Source organism: Caloenas nicobarica, chromosome 3 (assembly GCF_036013445.1).
Source record: "Caloenas nicobarica isolate bCalNic1 chromosome 3, bCalNic1.hap1, whole genome shotgun sequence".
Lineage (NCBI taxonomy): Eukaryota > Metazoa > Chordata > Aves > Columbiformes > Columbidae > Caloenas > Caloenas nicobarica.
This window is the reverse complement of record NC_088247.1, coordinates 105765127-105781877: the sequence shown is the minus strand read 5'-3', so window position 1 is coordinate 105781877 and position 16751 is coordinate 105765127. Positions and strand designations below refer to the sequence as shown.

At 44.6% G+C, this 16751-nt stretch overlaps 2 protein-coding genes across 4 annotated transcripts in view; one reads left to right on the top strand and one right to left on the bottom strand.

The window, feature by feature from the left end:
* Positions 1 to 1330, top strand: part of FBXO11 (F-box protein 11) — a 77593-nt gene extending 76263 nt beyond the window's left edge. For both annotated transcript variants that reach the window (XM_065630367.1, XM_065630366.1), the window contains exon 23: positions 5 to 1330. In XM_065630367.1, the coding sequence (XP_065486439.1) occupies positions 5 to 134 (130 nt within the window). In that variant the 3' untranslated portion in view covers positions 135 to 1330. The remainder of the gene's footprint in view (positions 1 to 4) is intronic.
* On the bottom strand, positions 1309 to 16547 carry MSH6 (mutS homolog 6). Of its 2 annotated transcripts, none has more exons than XM_065630364.1 (10): positions 16171 to 16547; positions 14026 to 14228; positions 11133 to 11305; positions 7561 to 10105; positions 5967 to 6232; positions 5249 to 5366; positions 2990 to 3079; positions 2344 to 2498; positions 1937 to 2136; positions 1309 to 1463 (listed from the first exon to the last, which is right to left on the bottom strand). In XM_065630364.1, the coding sequence occupies exons 1-10, from the start codon at positions 16440 to 16442 to the stop codon at positions 1382 to 1384; spliced, it is 4104 nt and encodes a 1367-aa protein (XP_065486436.1). In that variant the 5' UTR covers positions 16443 to 16547; the 3' UTR covers positions 1309 to 1381. The 2 variants fall into 2 exon arrangements, with proteins under 2 accessions (XP_065486436.1, XP_065486437.1); XM_065630365.1 differs by having other exon boundaries at positions 7561 to 10102.
* Between the last annotated feature and the right edge of the window lie 204 nt (positions 16548 to 16751).

The following is a 16751-nucleotide window of genomic DNA, read 5'->3' as shown; positions in this document are numbered from 1 at the left end:
CTAGGTTTTTCTGTGACTGTGGTGCTGGAACACTGTCTAACCCCTGTACGCTTGCTGGAGAACCTACACATGATACAGATACACTATATGACTCTGCTCCACCTATAGAATCTAATACATTGCAGCACAACTGAATTCCTTTCAGAAAGAAAGTCCTGCCATTCTAATATCATAACTGTTAAAACTTTTTTTTTGGAGGAAGTTATACTTGCCCATTTCTGCAGAAAGAGACTGTATTAAAGCGGATGTGTGAGGTGTTGACACTATGGAGCTCAACCTACCAAAAAAGAAAGTGGCAATATGTTGACTCAGGATACCAGAACTGGGCGTTTTAGCATTACTGTGTAAACAAAGACTTTGAAGGGACAGAAGTGAAGAAAAATAAGCTGCAATTTTGTACAGATACCAACTTCTGAAAGCTGGTGTTTTTACAAGTAGCATTGAAACGCAGTCCAATTTGCAGTAGTACTATTCTGTAGACGAGCAGCATTCTTTGTTGCTGCCTTTATGGACATGGGTACCAATTGCTTTTGTAACATGGTAAAAAATGTGAGCTAGCACTTCTGCATTTCTTTTGATTTTTTTTTTTAACATTTATTCAGATTGAGAAATATGATTTTAATGCTTTAATCTCATGTAGTTTGTTTCTAATTTCAAGCAAAAAAATCTTATTGTACTTGAATGTGTCCTGTTTTGTTAGCACACCTAGACTTGCTGTAACTGTACTCATGTCCCAGTATGTACGTTCTTTCTATGAAAGAGAAAACACTAATCTTAAATTATATCCAGCAATTTTTCTGGTGTCCTCTGAAGTTAGAATAATCTCCTTCCCTGCCCCAGCAATAGTCTGTACTCAAACCACCCTAACAAAAAAAAGCGAGTGTTTTAATGAGACTTCCTAGACTCTAATGCACTATAAAACAAAGTACCCATGTAACTAAGTTTTGTGAATGAAATTTTACTATGTTTTAAAGTACACAGTAGAAAGTCTCCTCAAAACAGTCTTGTACTTTACTCTGTTCATAGTTTTTTTTGAACAGTCTGGACATTACTTATGTAACCTGCTGGAAATCACAGCAATTTCCTGCTCTAATGAAGCTGAGACAAGTATATATACAGCCCTATACAGTTTCATAGCTTTTTTCCATTTATGTGTATTGGTGACAGTGGGTAATCAACAGCCTGAAAGTGTATGCATGTACCATAACATCTAGACTTAATATATTGTGGAGTACTCAATAACCATTATGTAGAGGGTAGGTAAGAATTAAAGGGTTTAATTTCCTAGGAAAGACAATGGAAAAATGGTCATTTTTAAAAAATAAAGTTTATTAGATCATAACGTTGTCTGATACCACCTTTTTGAGAAACACTTGCGTTCTTAAAGATGGTTGATCATAGCAGTGAGTTTCTTAATAGCATTTGCATCGCTTGCTGCACCATCCACCACCTGGCACAGATACCTGAGGGAAATAGCGAAGTCAGCAGAGCCCAACCTTCCTGTGCTTGCACAGCTTCAGAAGACACATGGTACAGAAGCTGCCAGGAGCTGTCACTGCCTGATGAGGCAGCAGCCAGGGCCTCCAGTATGACTGCAACACCCTCCAGTGCCCCCCAGCAGCGTTGGGCTTCTTTGCACGTTCCCCCTGCTTGGCTCAGCCAGCCTAGCACCTCTCTACAAATTAAGCTCTCAGCACTAGAGCCTAGCGCAGTGACCCAAGGCTTAAAATACCACCTTAGTCATCAAACCTGCCATCTTGGAGTCAGGCTTTAGTACTCCTCTCCCTCACTGCTTGTGAGGTATATTTGATAGTCACAAAAATAGTTTGAGCTTCCCCCTCTGCTGTGAGACTATGAGCAAAAGCCACTGCCCAAATTTTAAAATGGATGCCTGGTGAGCAATGCACAAGTCAAAAATGGAAAACCAAGGCCTTACCTAAATAGTCTCAGTGAAATGGTCGTTTTTTCGAACTCTTTTGCTTTTCTGTGCCCCTTCTGAATAACCTCCTCTGGAATATCAGCAAGCCTTGCTGCATTGAAGCCATAGCTCTTTGGACATGCTCCTTCAATAAACTTATACAGGAACGTAATTGTTTCCTGGCTGGGATCTTCACTCTCGTTTTCAACCATACAGGCCTAGAAAGCATAAGTTACAAGTTAGTCTGTAAGTAAGCAGTACATACCCTAATAAATGCATCAAGAAACATCACATCCTTTTCTCAGGATGCTTCTGTGACTGGGCAGCAGAGCGCAGAAAAGCACGCACAGCAGGAGCTCCGCCAGCCACAAGGACAAATCCTATACGTTACCACCCGCAAGCTGTGCATTACAGCTTATACACACCATGTGTCCCAGCCGCACGGCCCCGTTGTGCGAATAATCCTCCACCAGTGAGTGGTAGTGTGTGGAGAACAGAGTCCGGCACCGGATTCGCTCCGCGAGTTCTTTCACAACTGCACTCGCTATAGCCGTTCCATCAAAAGTAGCTGTGCCTCTGCCTGGAGGAGAAATTGGGAAGCAAAAGACAAATGCAATGCGTTGCTTGCCGTGTATCAATGTGGATTGTTTGTTTTTCTCCCTATGTGGAAGATTGACACACAGCAGTGAGGAACCAGAGCCACCAGCCCCAGGGCAAAGTGACCTCAATATTTGCCCTCTAACAATCACACTTCTGCACTGCAGGGAAAAACAAAACAAAAACACCCCACAAAACCACACATTTCTGCTCTCTTGGGACTTGCTACTGGTGTGCTGCAAGCAATTATGCAAAGGACAGCAGGAAAACTCTGCTAGACATAGGCTATTAATGATTAGGGATGGGGTGGGTATGGTATTAGTTGCCAGGGCACCTAAAAAGTACATGGTTTAGAGCAGGAGTGTCAAACTCGTTTTCACTGGGGGCCACATCAGCCTCACGGTTGCCTTCAAAGGGCCGAATGTAATTTTAGGACTGTATAAATTTCCATCTATTACAAAACAGGCTCATTACCCAGTTCATCCACAAGAACAAGGGAGTGCTCTGTTGCATGCTGGAGAATGCTGGATGTCTCACTCAACTCAACAAAGAAGGTACTTTCACCTTTAAAAGAAAAAAGAGCCATGAAGCATTAGTCGAAGATCTGTAAAGCACAACCAAACCTCTCCATTTAATCTGCACTCGGGCCTCAGTCAAGCTAAAATGAAGCTTGACAGGAAACTAACGAACAAAAATATAAAGTTGCTTTACAGCATGGAAGTGGTGAGGTTCTGTTTGCTAGAAAAAGCACGGTTTGGTTGCTTAAGAGTACAGGCATGGGCACAAGTATAACTGAGTAAATAATCTCTAGGCCACCTTATGTGTCTGCTTTTAATAGCACTGGTCAGATGTGCCTGCTGGACAAAACCAGGGGCACAAAGGGTACAAGATGGGGAGAAATCTTTTGCCCTGTCTCACTCTTAAATGCAGGTGAGGGCAGGCCTGAGGTGTGTCGCTTTTCTGTATGAAAAAGAAAATATTTTAAAAAACTAAGACACTGGACTTAATGGTTTGGCTGTTGATGTCATAAAGTCATTAATTATTCAGATAATTAAGGCTGTATTCATATGTACTCGATTTAAGTATAATGAAATATACTGCTGATGAGGACTGAACATCTTACAGGCGTTCCAGCAACCCAGATAATACAAGGCCTGAAATTTAGACCTGAAATTGTTTTTTAGCAGCTTACAAGCAGAAGTACACAATTATTCAGACCCTTGCACATGATAAACCAACACGTATGAAGTCCAGATTTACTAGGTCTTTGTAGGGTTCATTCCAAATAATCACATGCAGCAGCAATGAATGTAATTTCAGATCAGACAAGTATTTACTACCTGTACTCATGCTGCACGGGCACTGCTGTGTTCTAACAAGTTTTTTCAACATGAACTATTAAGCAGTGTCCAGCAAACCTGATTTTCTGCATTTATTTAAAGATATTTCCAGGACTGAATAACTTTTCAACAATGCCTAGGAATAACCATTTATATTCACTTGAGAAAATAAACCTCTATCATAGGCAATTTAAAAATATTACTTAAAATTTACTTCACAAAAGTCCTGTTGACATCCATTACAAAATTCCTGCCATGGAACAACTTTCACTGTGTTTTCATTTCTACACAGTGTGGAAACTAAGGTATCAAGAGAACATATTTCAAAGCCAGTTCTGCTGTGCAGCATTCAGCCCCATGATATGAAATGTTAAAACATTCGTGCAGATATTTGGAAAAGAACAACTCTCAGTTGATAGAAAAAATAAAACCTGGACATGCTACCTTTTTCTAGACCGCCTCTCTCCTGCAGAAAAGGGAGGTTTTATTTCTACCGTAAGCACTTAAGTGCTCTTCCATTCTTAAGACTTTTGTACTTAAACTAAATGGAAAATAGCTGGGCAAAGAAAGCCTTAATGAAATTCTCTAGCTGCAAAGAAAAGCCTTCATTTGGGGAAGTGTAAATATTTTTTTAAATTAAGAACTCAGGATGATTCATTTCCAAATTCCTTCTGTGCAACAAATTCAGTAGACTTAATTCCTTTCATATTCACTGACCCACATTTTCCAGCAGAAAGATAACAAAAAATTGGTACCCTCCCTAAATGAGTTGTGATACTACTCTTATTACCACAAAAAAATACTTTGTTTTTCTAGTCTCATGATGCTTTGCCTACCGTGACAGGCAGGCTTTCCCATTTCAGGTGTGTCATCATCCACTTCTGTTTTCCTCTCCACGGAAGAAATAAAATACTGCAAAAATTCAACTACTGCTTCCAAGGAGGAAACCTGCCCCTCTGAAGAAATCGGATTTCAGACAGGAGGCAGGTGTTCCGGTTGAAACAAGGGAGCTCTGGTCCTTGCGAGAAGGTACAAGAACAACTCCTCTGCAACAGCCACCGGTGTCCTGTTCCAGAACACTTGCAAGAAGATACACAATCAACTGTACAATATCCAAAAAGATATTCCTCGGGCTTGCATCCAGCTGGAGGGCAGGCTTTTAATGTTAAAATTCATTAAAAAGTGATCCTATGTGTCCGTCAAAAATAGTGGAGTACAAGCATATCAAACAAACCAAGCATATCCTGTTTGAACAACGAGAGACAACAAATTACTTGCCCAGCTCTCCCTGAAAAATCAGCAGACTGTCCCTCTCTGACTTGCCACTCAAAGCAAGAAAAGAAACTCCCTCAGTGGCAAAAGCGCTTTGGACAGCTGGATTTCAGAAACTCACCTGACATAATTCTGTCTGAGGCGCCAAGCCTGGTAAATACTCTGTCAATCGGTGTAAGCCTGCAGACTTCAGCAGGTACGTAGCATCCCAGTTGAGCCATTATAACCAGTAGACCAGCCTGCGGAACAAACATTAAAAACATTTTAATTTTTACTACGTGCTTGGAGCTTCAGTTCCACACACAGAACGAGGGAATGGAACTTTATTTCCCCTAAAACAAAGACTAGAGTACATAAAGCTTCCTACTGTTTTAGCAGCTCCAGGCTGCAGCATCATAGTCTCAAGTAGGACTGACCTAGAAAGCTTCAAAACACCAGTTATCACAGCAAACTCCCTCTTGCTTTCCCAGTTGTTGCTGATCGCTATTTTTATCTTGTTCAACCTGTAGAAGCATCTTTTCCCAGATGATGCTACGTCCTGGATAAGGCCACTTGGGAAAGATAAGAGATACTCTACCACTTTTTCCCAACTATCTCTCATAAGAGAAATACAACCTATTCCTCACTAAAATAAGTGAAAGTAGAAAGTCTCCTATCCAGGCATGGGCATTTTCCAGCAGATTATATTTTGTCTTTACAGCGTAGTTGCTGTACTGTGCTGCACACCCTGAAGGCCACTGCTGGGACCTGCTTTAACATTTACAAACAGTCATGCAATTCCTGTGTGCGAAACGCAGAGGTGCTCTGGAACATTTGATCTTATATAGATGGTCAATCACCTGTCTCATGAGTGTAGATTTGCCACCCATATTCGGGCCAGTTACTAGCACACAGGAAGCTTCACTACCGCTGTCTTCATCTTTGCTGCCTATCACGATGTCATTAGGAATAAAATCGTCCCCAAAGAAAGTTTTTGTAATGCACGGATGGCGTGAATTTTTAAGTTCCAGGAAGGGAGGAGCACTATCCACGGGCAGTAGAATTACAGGTCGGCACAGTGGTCCATCACCATCTTGACTGTAGTTAGCAAGGGACATCAAGACATCTATAAGATTAAGAGAAACTCCAGTAAGTGACGCTTTCACCTTTTTGTATCCATTCACTAGAATGCATTTACTCATCGAACAGCATTTTTGTAAACACAATTTTCTACTTCCATTCCATTTTCCTGTCAAAGAAACCACCCAAGTAGTACTCCCCAAGAACAAATAAAAGGTGCGGATATTCACAATGTCTTTCTTCATTCCTTCCAGATTTCTACTGATGTCAGATTAAAAATCCTCCTCTCTAGTCTTTAAAGTCTTTAAAATCTGCATCATTTCACTCCAAAAGCTATTTTTTAATGTACATGTATAAAATACTTTATTGCATTTTTTAAAAAAAAAATTTGGAACAAGAGGAAATCAGCTTTTCTGACAGTGAATGACTTTGTTAAGAATCGTAACACTGCTTGAAAGTTGCCGGAATAAATTTATCTAAATATTCAAATTTTGTTGGCCTAGCAGAAAGCAGCAGCACTCCCTCCCTCAATTAGCCTCGCTCTAAGGATCTAAAAGCTGATTACCTACAAAATGAGACCACGTTATGCGATTTTAGAGCCTTTATGTATGCGTGTTACAGCTGAGCCCTCTCAGCTGACATTAGGGTGGTGTGGCTCACGTAAATGCTTCCCAGCTCAGTCGGAAAATCCATTCCCAGACAACACTCGCTGCCCGCCCGTCCTCCCTTTTCTGCCCCGCTGGCATTCAGAGAGCGCTCTCATTTGTCCCCGGAACAAAGACATCCCAGAGCACCTCGTGCTAGGAGAAAATTCACAGAACCAGAGTACGCCGCTCCTGAGAAGGGAATAAAGGGACTGTTCTACCACCCCAGAAATTTAAGGAAGATTTGGGGAAGTCCTCCTACTAGATTACTTCCTTCAATGCAGTGAAAATGATCACTTCTTTTGTTTTTAAAGGCTGCTGAGAAAGCACCCTGCTCAGGTGGAAAGGAGATGACTAGCAGGTTAGATTTTTATACCTCCGCCTGCATCACTGCCTTCATTTAATAAAAAGCTGCTAAACTTTACGTGAGAATCCTAGAGGCAGTGAGACCCCCCAGGCCATGCTGAACTGTGGGCAATGCTCAGCTGCACACCTACGCATCACACAGCAGGAATGAAGAAACAGCTTGCAAACATCAAGACCCAGCAACTCTTCTGCCATTTACCGACAGGAAGGAAACAAGTGATCACTGTTAATTATCAACGCTGCTATCACAATTGGAGTTTTTAAACTACAAAATAAGAGCTCGCAACGAGCCTTTTTTGCTTATCCAGATGAGATTTCATCATTTGCTATGCAAGAGTATGTCAAAAAGAAGAAAACCTCTCACCTAACACAGCAATGCATTCCACAGCTGTCTGCCAGTCTTTGCTGTTTTGGTCAAAGTTGTAAAACAAGCGCCTCATACAGTCTTTCAGCGCTGCGTCTCTGCGCTCCTCAGCGTTCACCATTGCAGCCAGCATCTTCTCGATCTCCTTGGTCCAGTAACGTTTATATCCCTTCCTGCTTGACTTCAACTCGTATTCCTCAGGCAGATTACGTGATATTACGCTTTCCGGTATTTCCATTTGGTATCTGTTTTTGCCTGCCCCCCAGTACAGCACGGATTTGAATCCAAGCAGTTTGCGCTGCTTATCCAGGTACTTGTGAAGATCTTCCTCAACAGCTTTAATATCCTGTAGTGCTTTATCATAATCAGGGTCAAAACCTGCCTTTGGAGTAATCACTCCTGTCTTTCGAGCCTGGTTATGATCAAAAGCAGTATCCCATCTTTTAAGCTCTGCACTCAAATCTGGGAAGCGGCCATCCAGGTTTTTGGCTTTGCGGGTGACCAGCTGCTTGAGGACTTTAGATTTGAAGTCACTGGCAATTTCTTCCATGACATCGACAATTTCATTCATTACTTTAAACCCCTCCAGTGCAGACAAAAAGTCAGCAATTTTTTTTTTGCTGTATTTGATTTCTTCGTAAAAGATGGCCCTGCTGTCAGGATGGTTCTGACTTTTAAGTGGCGATCCAATACTATGAATTTTGCTGAGCAGCCTTTCAAGGTCAGGAAGTTTCTTCAGGTGCTCATTAACTTCAGACATTTTATGTGGCACTGCCAGAAGGTCCTCAACAGCATCTAAACGATCGTTGATGGATTTAGGGTTACAAAGCGGAGCGCAGAGCCACTGTTTCAGCAGTCGCTTCCCAAATGGCGTACAACACGAGTCGATCCTTTCCAATAAAGTACCTTCTGTGGTTCCGTTGGTCCCGTTCTGCAGGACTTCCAAGTTCATCAGGGTGACTCCATCCAGCACCATCCGCTGGTCAGTTTTGACAAAGAAACTACGTGAACTTACGGTTTTTGCAGCATCGATATCCACGGGGACATACTCCTCGAAGTTTGCCAGCGATAACAGCTCCTGATCGATCAGACATTTTTTGAGATAGAAGACACATCCGCCAAGAGCCGACAAAGCTAATTCACTGTTTTCACCAGGAGTTAATCCCAGCGAGTCACTCTCCGAAGTCAGAGATTTGATGACAGAGGGCAGAGAACATCCATTTTCAGAGTTCTGTTTCTCCTTGAAATATTCTTCTTCAAGAAGGACCTTTAGTGTTTTAGATGCATTCCAGAACTGGGAACCAGAGATCAGCCCTTCCTGAAAGCAGGAAACAAGCGAGCCCTTCAGTATCTTCTGTGTGTCCACAGACAGGTTCCCCTTCTCATACAGCACCTGCACAGGAGTGTAATGTGCTACTAACGTCCTAAACCTCGAGCAGTGCCGGTCATCTGAGAACTGGCCGACATGAAACTTCCCCACTGACGTGTCAACAAAGCAGACCCCATAAACACGCTGTCCAGAGGACTCTTCTTTTTCCTTAATGCACAGAAGGTATTTGCTATGGTTCTCAGAGGGATCACAGTCCAGAATGCTGTAAGTCTGAGTTCCTTTGGTGATGATTCTGCATATTTCTCGGCGTACAACCTTGTCAAATTTTGTCGGGTGGGCCATTGACTTGCAGCGCGCTTCCATCATTTCGGGAGTTTCCGTTTGCTCAACACGGGCTACCTTGTAGCCTTTCTGCACTAGAACATCAGAGAACCTGCCAAACGCAGTTTCTGGAAAACCTGAATGAGCCCAAGTACCTTTCATGAAGATCAGGCCCAACTCATTTACGCCAATGACTGCATCCATATGATACAACTCATAGAACTTTCCAACTTTGTAGCAAATCACAGCATCGAAGTTTTGGCTTTTCAGCTGCCACCACCTGCGCATTCCTGGTGTACACTTGTTGAGATAATCCTCAGGAACATACAGAGTACATGGGTCATAAGCGGGGTCATTCTGCCGTCTCCTGTGCGCATCCTTCTTTTTCCCTTCCTGCAGCCACTCGAGCTTTTCGTGTTCCCACACGGCAAAGCCACTGCTGCCCCCACTGCAAGCATTTGCTTGAGATTCAAAACTTTCAGGCGCTGCAAATGATGTCAGCTTAGACTTGGCTTCTAAAGAAACTGGTGCTGCTCTGTTGAGCGTTTCAGAACGTTCGTTTTCTAAGCTACTCCTTTTAGCAGGCTTGTTCATCTCTCTTCTCTTTCGTTTAGAAGGGACTTTCACGGGACTTTCTGCAACACTCTCTTCATCTGTCTCTGTGTCAGTAGATTCATTTTCATCCACCCCACTACTAGCTTCCTCACTGCTTGCTGCTTCTTTCACATCAGGCTTGAACTCCACGTCAGAGCCATCGTGATCACTGTCGGAATCCAACACTCTCCTTCTTTTGGCTTTTATGGCACTTTCCCTGTTCATGACTCGCTTATTGCTCTTCACGTCCTCTTCGCTATTGCAGTCATCGCTGTTGCCTGATGCACTTTCACTCATCTGCTGGAAAGAGAAATAATTTTACCTTTAGAAAATTCTGGCTACAAAATAAAGTATCGCTGCCACAAAAAGAAGTGCAAAAATGTGCAATAATGCAGTAGCTGTTCTGCTTCAAGCAAGAGACAGCACAGCCGCCGCCAATTCTGTTTACTTTCAAATACTTTTTTCTGGATAATGAACTGCTACCAGCCAGTGGCATAATTAATCCTCTTTGTATTCTTTACAGCCTCATTCATTACTTTGCATAAGGGATGCGGATGAACCAAACGCTTAAACTAGACAAAAGGAATATGGTATATGAAATTCAGCACAAAAGAGAAACGCCTCCATAAGCTCTGTGCTGTAATTTTTTTTCCTGCTGACCTATGTCAGAAATGTGACTGCGTTTTGCAGCCTTTTTAGTACTAGCCTATGTGAGTTTTGCCCCCTGCCCCCTCCCTCTTTTAGTTACCCCCCACAACAGGTCAGTGTTAACAGTACGAGAATTTGTATTTTAGTGCTGCTCTACAAGATGAGAGCAGGCTCCAAAAATCCAATTTAACACCTTAAGACAGACACTCAGAAAGTTAGAAATTTCTACATTACAACAAATGAAAACTCCAGATTAAGAACCAGGGGGAACTTGGAATACGAAAAGCAGATAGAGAAGATAAAAAGATGCACCAGAAAAAAGAGAGTACTTTATTGAGTAAGTGGGTCACCTGAGCTAATCAGGAGTAATCAATGAAGAGATGGTATATATATTAGAGAAATTAAGTAACTTCTGAGATCAGTCCTTACTATACAGAACACCAGAGAAACTAGACTTGCCTTTCCAACTAGAAAAAGTGAGAGACCAGTGTATGACCGGACAACACAGAAGCAGTACAAAAAAAAGACACAGGGATACATATGCATGCACGATTAAAGAGCAGATAAGCTGTGATGACTGTACCAGAGAACTGCAGGATATTCCATGCTTATCAGCAAGAGAGAGCTTCTAAATTCTAGCACTATTTCTGAAAATGACAGCAAGTAAGAAAAATTTTACCTCCACTTCTTCCTCCTCCTCCTCAGTGTCTGATGGTTCATTGCATACTGCCAGTTCAAGCCGCTTAGTCTTATCTTTACTCATTGCATCATCTGCTAGTACCATGGCTTTTTTGATTTCAGGCTTTGTGCTATAAAACATACCTCCCTTCAGCGTCTCCCCATCTGATGAACCTGTAAAACCACAAATAACTGGTCAGAAACTGAAGTTAGTCTAGTATTTCGCCAGTCCTTTAGTTAGTGTTCATACTTCACTTTTAAATGTATTCAGACATCTAGTATAATTACCTAACATTCTGTGTTGTTACCAGTTATTCCCACCACATCTTAAATATAGCAACCCATCACTCATTCTGCCTGATAAACTACCCCAAGAGAAAGTCTCAACATTCACAAATTAAATGCCTACCTAGGAAATGAACACTTGAAGAATTGCTTCTATTTCTGTAACTCATTACCACATCTGAATACTCCTAAGCTAAACTCTAAACACCCTCACACAAACTATAGTCACTACGGAAAAGCAACACTTTATACTAGCCGCGCAGCAGACCTGAGACCACTTGGCTATTTTAGCATCGACAGGTAAGTTCAACCATACAGTTATCTTCAAGTTATGAGGATGAGTCATCTGTGACATAAATCTCTTGGCTAAAGCTCTGCTGGCCACTCACACTGCTCCTGTAAGTACAGCACAGCCTCCACACCCAGCACCGATTAGCTGGTCATCAATCATGCTGGCAATTTACCCTGACACCGCAAGGTATCAAGCAAAGCCCACTATAAATAACCTCACCATTCCCTCATCCTCTTTCGTATCCGTTGAGCACTGCAGTTCCTCCTTCCACTACCTGTAAACCAAGACGAAAATCAAAGCCAACCAACCTACAGACTGATTTCTAGAAAGGACCACCAAAAGTGCTGAGATCCACCTTAATGCCATGCTTAAAAAGTAAATAGAATCATATCTTCAGCTTGGGGAAAGAAAGCAGGGGGAGATAAGAGTACGCTATAGATGGGGAAGGGCAATCCCTTTTTCTGCTCTTGGAAGTTTAGCTGTCTGCATGCTACAGCACGATCTGCTTGACAGGTCCTTACACCTGCTCCTGTGAATCCCATCCCAACTGAACCTCCAGCTCCAAGTCAGCAGTAGACAAAAGGCAGACGACTTGTGGGCGGACAACCACCTCAAAAACAAGCCCAACAGAATTCCTCCTCACATTCATTGCCCCGAGCCTGCAGTAGCAGAGCACAGAGTTACAAGTAGCTGCTCCCACAGCACAAGCGCAACACATTAACAAATCAGATCTCCACCCTAGTTTCTCGAATGCGGTGAGAAAATCTAAAAATATTTTGCATTTGATGTTGACAATTCAACAGTGGAAGGAGAAAAATCTCATCACATAATTTAACCGCGTACTCAAGTGTGCAACACATGCATATTCACTTAACCAACTGGTATGTGGCACTCCACTTGCATGCTCACTGCTAGAGCCCCGCACTCACTATACTTACTCAGCTAAAAATAACACAATGTAAGAAGCTTCTCCATCACCCAAAGACTCCAGCATTCTTATCTTGTATACAAAGATGCTTTTTGTCTGAATTTAAAAGCAAATAATGTATTTTAAATATTTTTACTCTGTTCTAAATTAACCACATTCCTTGTTTCTGTGCTTAAACATTTTAGATACTTGTTATTTTTTTGCAATTTTCTTTAGTAAACAAATCGATTCTCCTTACCTGTATTTCCCTCTAAGTGCAACTGCAAGCTGCTAAAATATACTTGATTCTTTTAAAATACCTTCAGGAAAGATACATATAAACCATATAAACTTGCATTAAATTATCCTAACATTTATGGTAATAACATTATCCTTTTAATTTAAAATTAACTGGCTTAAGGCAGCAAACTAAAGTATAAATAAGTATATAAATAAATAAAGTATAAATAAGCCAAAACAAGATAACTACATGATCACGAGATGGAACTCAGACTTGTAAAAGGGAAGAAACTGTTTAAATTCAGTTGTTTCACTGACATCATAAGCAAATCCTACAGTGTATCAAAAATACCATATTAGAACCAAAATACTTGTTTGTCTAACAAGACAGCTTTCAGCAACACGATTTAGACTTGACAGTGTACAGACAATGATTTACAGTTTTCAGCAACAGTGACATTATACAACAAGTGGAAACCAGATCATAACTATTAGTAAATTGAGATACATTATGCAAAATGTTCTTTCAATGCTTGATCACACTTGATTTTCTTTAGTTAGCCAAGTCATTTCTTCAAGATGACAAACACAAACCCCGCTCTGTAACTATGAGCGCTACCCTAACAAGAGCTCTAAATGCTCAAATAATACATTTTATTAACCAAAATGTACCACATTGTTTAAAAGAAATAACGCCACAGGAGAATTCATTTTAGTTATCTAATATCCTGTGCCAAGTCTCTTGATTCTGGACAAACCGCAGTTCCTAAATACCTGCTTAAAACCTGGGTTTGACATTCCTAATATTTTAAAGATATCAGGGCTAAAAATTGAAATAGTGGATTTATGTTTTAGATATTTTTATATTGATGAGAGAAATAAAGGAAAAAACTCTAAAGCATAAGCAAGCTTTAGGTTTATGTGCTAATCTAATGAACAAGGCGGCTTAGTATTTTATGTTTAAAGAACTGCATAACCACAAACACACCTGTAACCCTCAAAAACATGTTTTCTCTAACTCACAAAGTACAAAACATGCTTCCTCACTCAATGCTAGTCTTTGTTTTGCTGCTTTGTCACTATGGAGAATAGCATACCCTATACTCCGTGCCTATTTTACCAAAACAAGTTGCACATTTCCATTTCAAAGTTTTACTGACATTCTCTTACCTTTATATGGCCTCAGATATTTAATACTGACCCAGCCCCTGGTAGGGCTGTCATCAAAAAACTGTACGTGGACACGAGTGGATTTCCCTTTTCCTCTGATGATTGTTCTTTCAGTCGGATGGTTGTAAATGAGACATGGCCACCAAGGATAACCTTCCATCTTGGCCCAGACCAGGTCACCAGGTGAATACTCACAGGAGACACTGCAAAGCCAACAGGTGAGTAATTTAAGGAACTTGGAACATTTAGAACAGCTCTCTTCATAAGCATAACTGCTCCCTGCTTCTGTGCAGCTTGCCCTCTGAAGGAAGGCTCCTAGGTGGAGCATCCTGGGTTATACAGTCCTCCTCTACCACCATCAATACTTCTCTTAAACAATGTTTAATCCAAGTTCTACTGGATCCCCACAGAGTTTTATAGTCACAGAAGACTGGCTGAGGTTGGAAGGGAGCTCTGGAGTTCATCTTGTCCCAGCCTCCAGCAGGGCCACCTAGATCCAGGTATAACCAGATTCTTAGTTGATTTCTTAAAGGAGGGGGAGAGAGTAACTGGGTCCAACCAGATGGTAACTAAAAGATCACAGACCACATATTGTAAGTACTTGAGGTGCCGGAGAGAGTTCAGAGAAGGGCAACGAAGCTGGTGAGGGGCCTGGAGCACAAGTGTGATGAGGAGCAGTGAGGGAACTGGGGCTGTTCAGCCTGGAGAAAAGCAGGCTGAGGGGAGACCTGATCGCTGTCTGCAACTACCTGAAAAGGAGGTTGTAGCGTGGAGGGTGTTGGGCTCTTCTCCCAAATAGCAAGTCACAGGATGAGAGGAAATGGCCTCAACTTGTGCCAGAGGAGGTTCAGATTGGATATTAGGACAAACTCAGTTCAAGAAGGACAGGGAGCTGCTGGAGAGAGTCCAGCGCAGGGCAACAAAGATGAAGGGAGTGGAGCATCTCCCTTATGAGGAAAGGCTGAGGGAGCTGGGGCTCTTGAGCTTGGAGGAGACTGAGGGGTGACCTCATTCATGTTTATAAATATGTAAAGGGTGAGTGTCACAAGGATGGAGCCAGGCTCTTCTCGGTGACAACCAGTGATAGGACAAGGGGCAATGGGTTCAAGCTGGAACACAAGAGGTTCCATTTAAATTTGAGAAGAAACTTCTTCTCAGTGAGGGTGCCAGAGCACTGGAACAGGCTGCCCAGGGGGGTTGTGGAGTCTCCTTCTCTGGAGACATTCAAAACCCGCCTGGACACCTTCCTGTGTAACCTCATCTGGGTGTTCCTGCTCCAGCAGGGGGATTGGACTGGATGATCTTTTGAGGTCCCTTCCAATCCCTGACATTCTGTGATTCTGTGAACTTCTTCACAGAAAGGGTTGTCAGGTATTGGAACAGGCTGCCCAGGGAAGTGATTGAATCACCATGCCTGGAGGTGTTTAAAGGACACATAGATGAGGTTCTTAGGGACGTGGCTTAGAGCCAGAGTTAGGTTATAGTTGGACTCAATGACCTTGAGGGTCTCTTCCAACCACAATGATTAAGAATTGTCAACCTAAATAACTAAAGCAAGTTTCCCTGTACAGACTAATTCTCAACGTTGCACCTAAAGGAAAAGGGTCAGACTGCAAAAAACCCCTAAAGCTACACAAAATAAATTAAAAAATAAATCCTCTGTCTCCACTGTAACGCACCTGATGCAGCTTTCACTTGCTGTCCCCTTCTCCCCCAAGGTTTCAGCCCAGCCGCCCCCACACTCTGCACCCCCGCGGGCTGCGGCCAAACCACCGCCCGCACCCGCTCCGCCGAGGGTTCAAACGCCGACCCCCAGGACACAGAACACGAAGGGGCAGTTCGGGGTCTCAGAACGGGAAAAACCAAAGCTCAGCCCCCGCGTCGCCCGTGCCGGCGCTACCCCGGTGGGGGCTCAGGCCGCCGCCCCCGCCCCGCGGCGGCCAGCAGCGCGGGGCTCGCCGCGCCCCGCCCCCGCGCCGGGCAGGCCGCTGACACCCGGGCCGGGCCGGGCCGGCACCGGCGCCCGCGGGTCCCGCGGGTCCCGCCGCAGCCGCCGCCGCCGCGCCCGCCCCGCCCCCTCCGCGCGGCCCGCGCGCCGCCGCTCCCGCCCCGCCCCCCGCGGCCTCGCCTCCCCCGGCCCGTCACCTGCGGGCCTGGCCGGCCGCGCCGGCCCGCCCGCCCTCCGCCGCCGCCTCCGTGCGCCGGGCCGCGGCTCTGCCCGGCGCGCCGCCGCTCGATGTGCCGTTGCTCGCCGGGCCGGGGGGGCTGGTGGCGGCGTCGCGGCCGTTCTGCTCCCCCGAAGCGCGGCGGCGGGTCCCCGCGCCGGCCTGCGGCGGGGCGGGTGCCGCTGCCGCCGCCCGTGGCGGTGGCGGGGAGGCCTTGGTGAAGAAGCGGTGCAGGGTGCTCTGGCGCGACATGGCCACGGCGGGAAGCGCGGCCCGCCGCCAGCGCGCGCCAAACCCGCCCCAGCTCGCCCCGCCCCGGGGCGTGGCCACGCCCGCGGCCCCGCCCCCAGCGCGCGCGGGGGCGTCAGCGGCGCGTGGGGCCGTGCCGGGGCCGCCCGGGCGGCGCGGAGCCGGGCCCCGGAGGTTCCCCCCAAGCCCTCCCTGCCGGGGCCTCCGTGTTTCCCCGCCCTCCCTCCCCCCCGCTGCCGGCAGAGGGCCCGGGGCGCCTCGGGGCCTGCTGGGCTGCGGCCTCCCGCAGCTCGCAGCGGGGGCTGTCCGCAC

Bases quoted from the DNA above. Each gene is read 5' to 3' on its own strand.
- MSH6 (XM_065630364.1), bottom strand. From the start codon at position 16,442: ATGTCGCGCCAGAGCACCCTGCACCGCTTCTTCACCAAGGCCTCCCCG. The intron at 10,106-11,132 runs GTAAAATTTTTC...TTCTCTTTCCAG, and splicing joins AGGAGGAGGAAGAAGTGGAG to CAGATGAGTGAAAGTGCATC. The intron at 6,233-7,560 runs GTGAGAGGTTTT...TTAATCTTATAG, and splicing joins GGAATGCATTGCTGTGTTAG to ATGTCTTGATGTCCCTTGCT.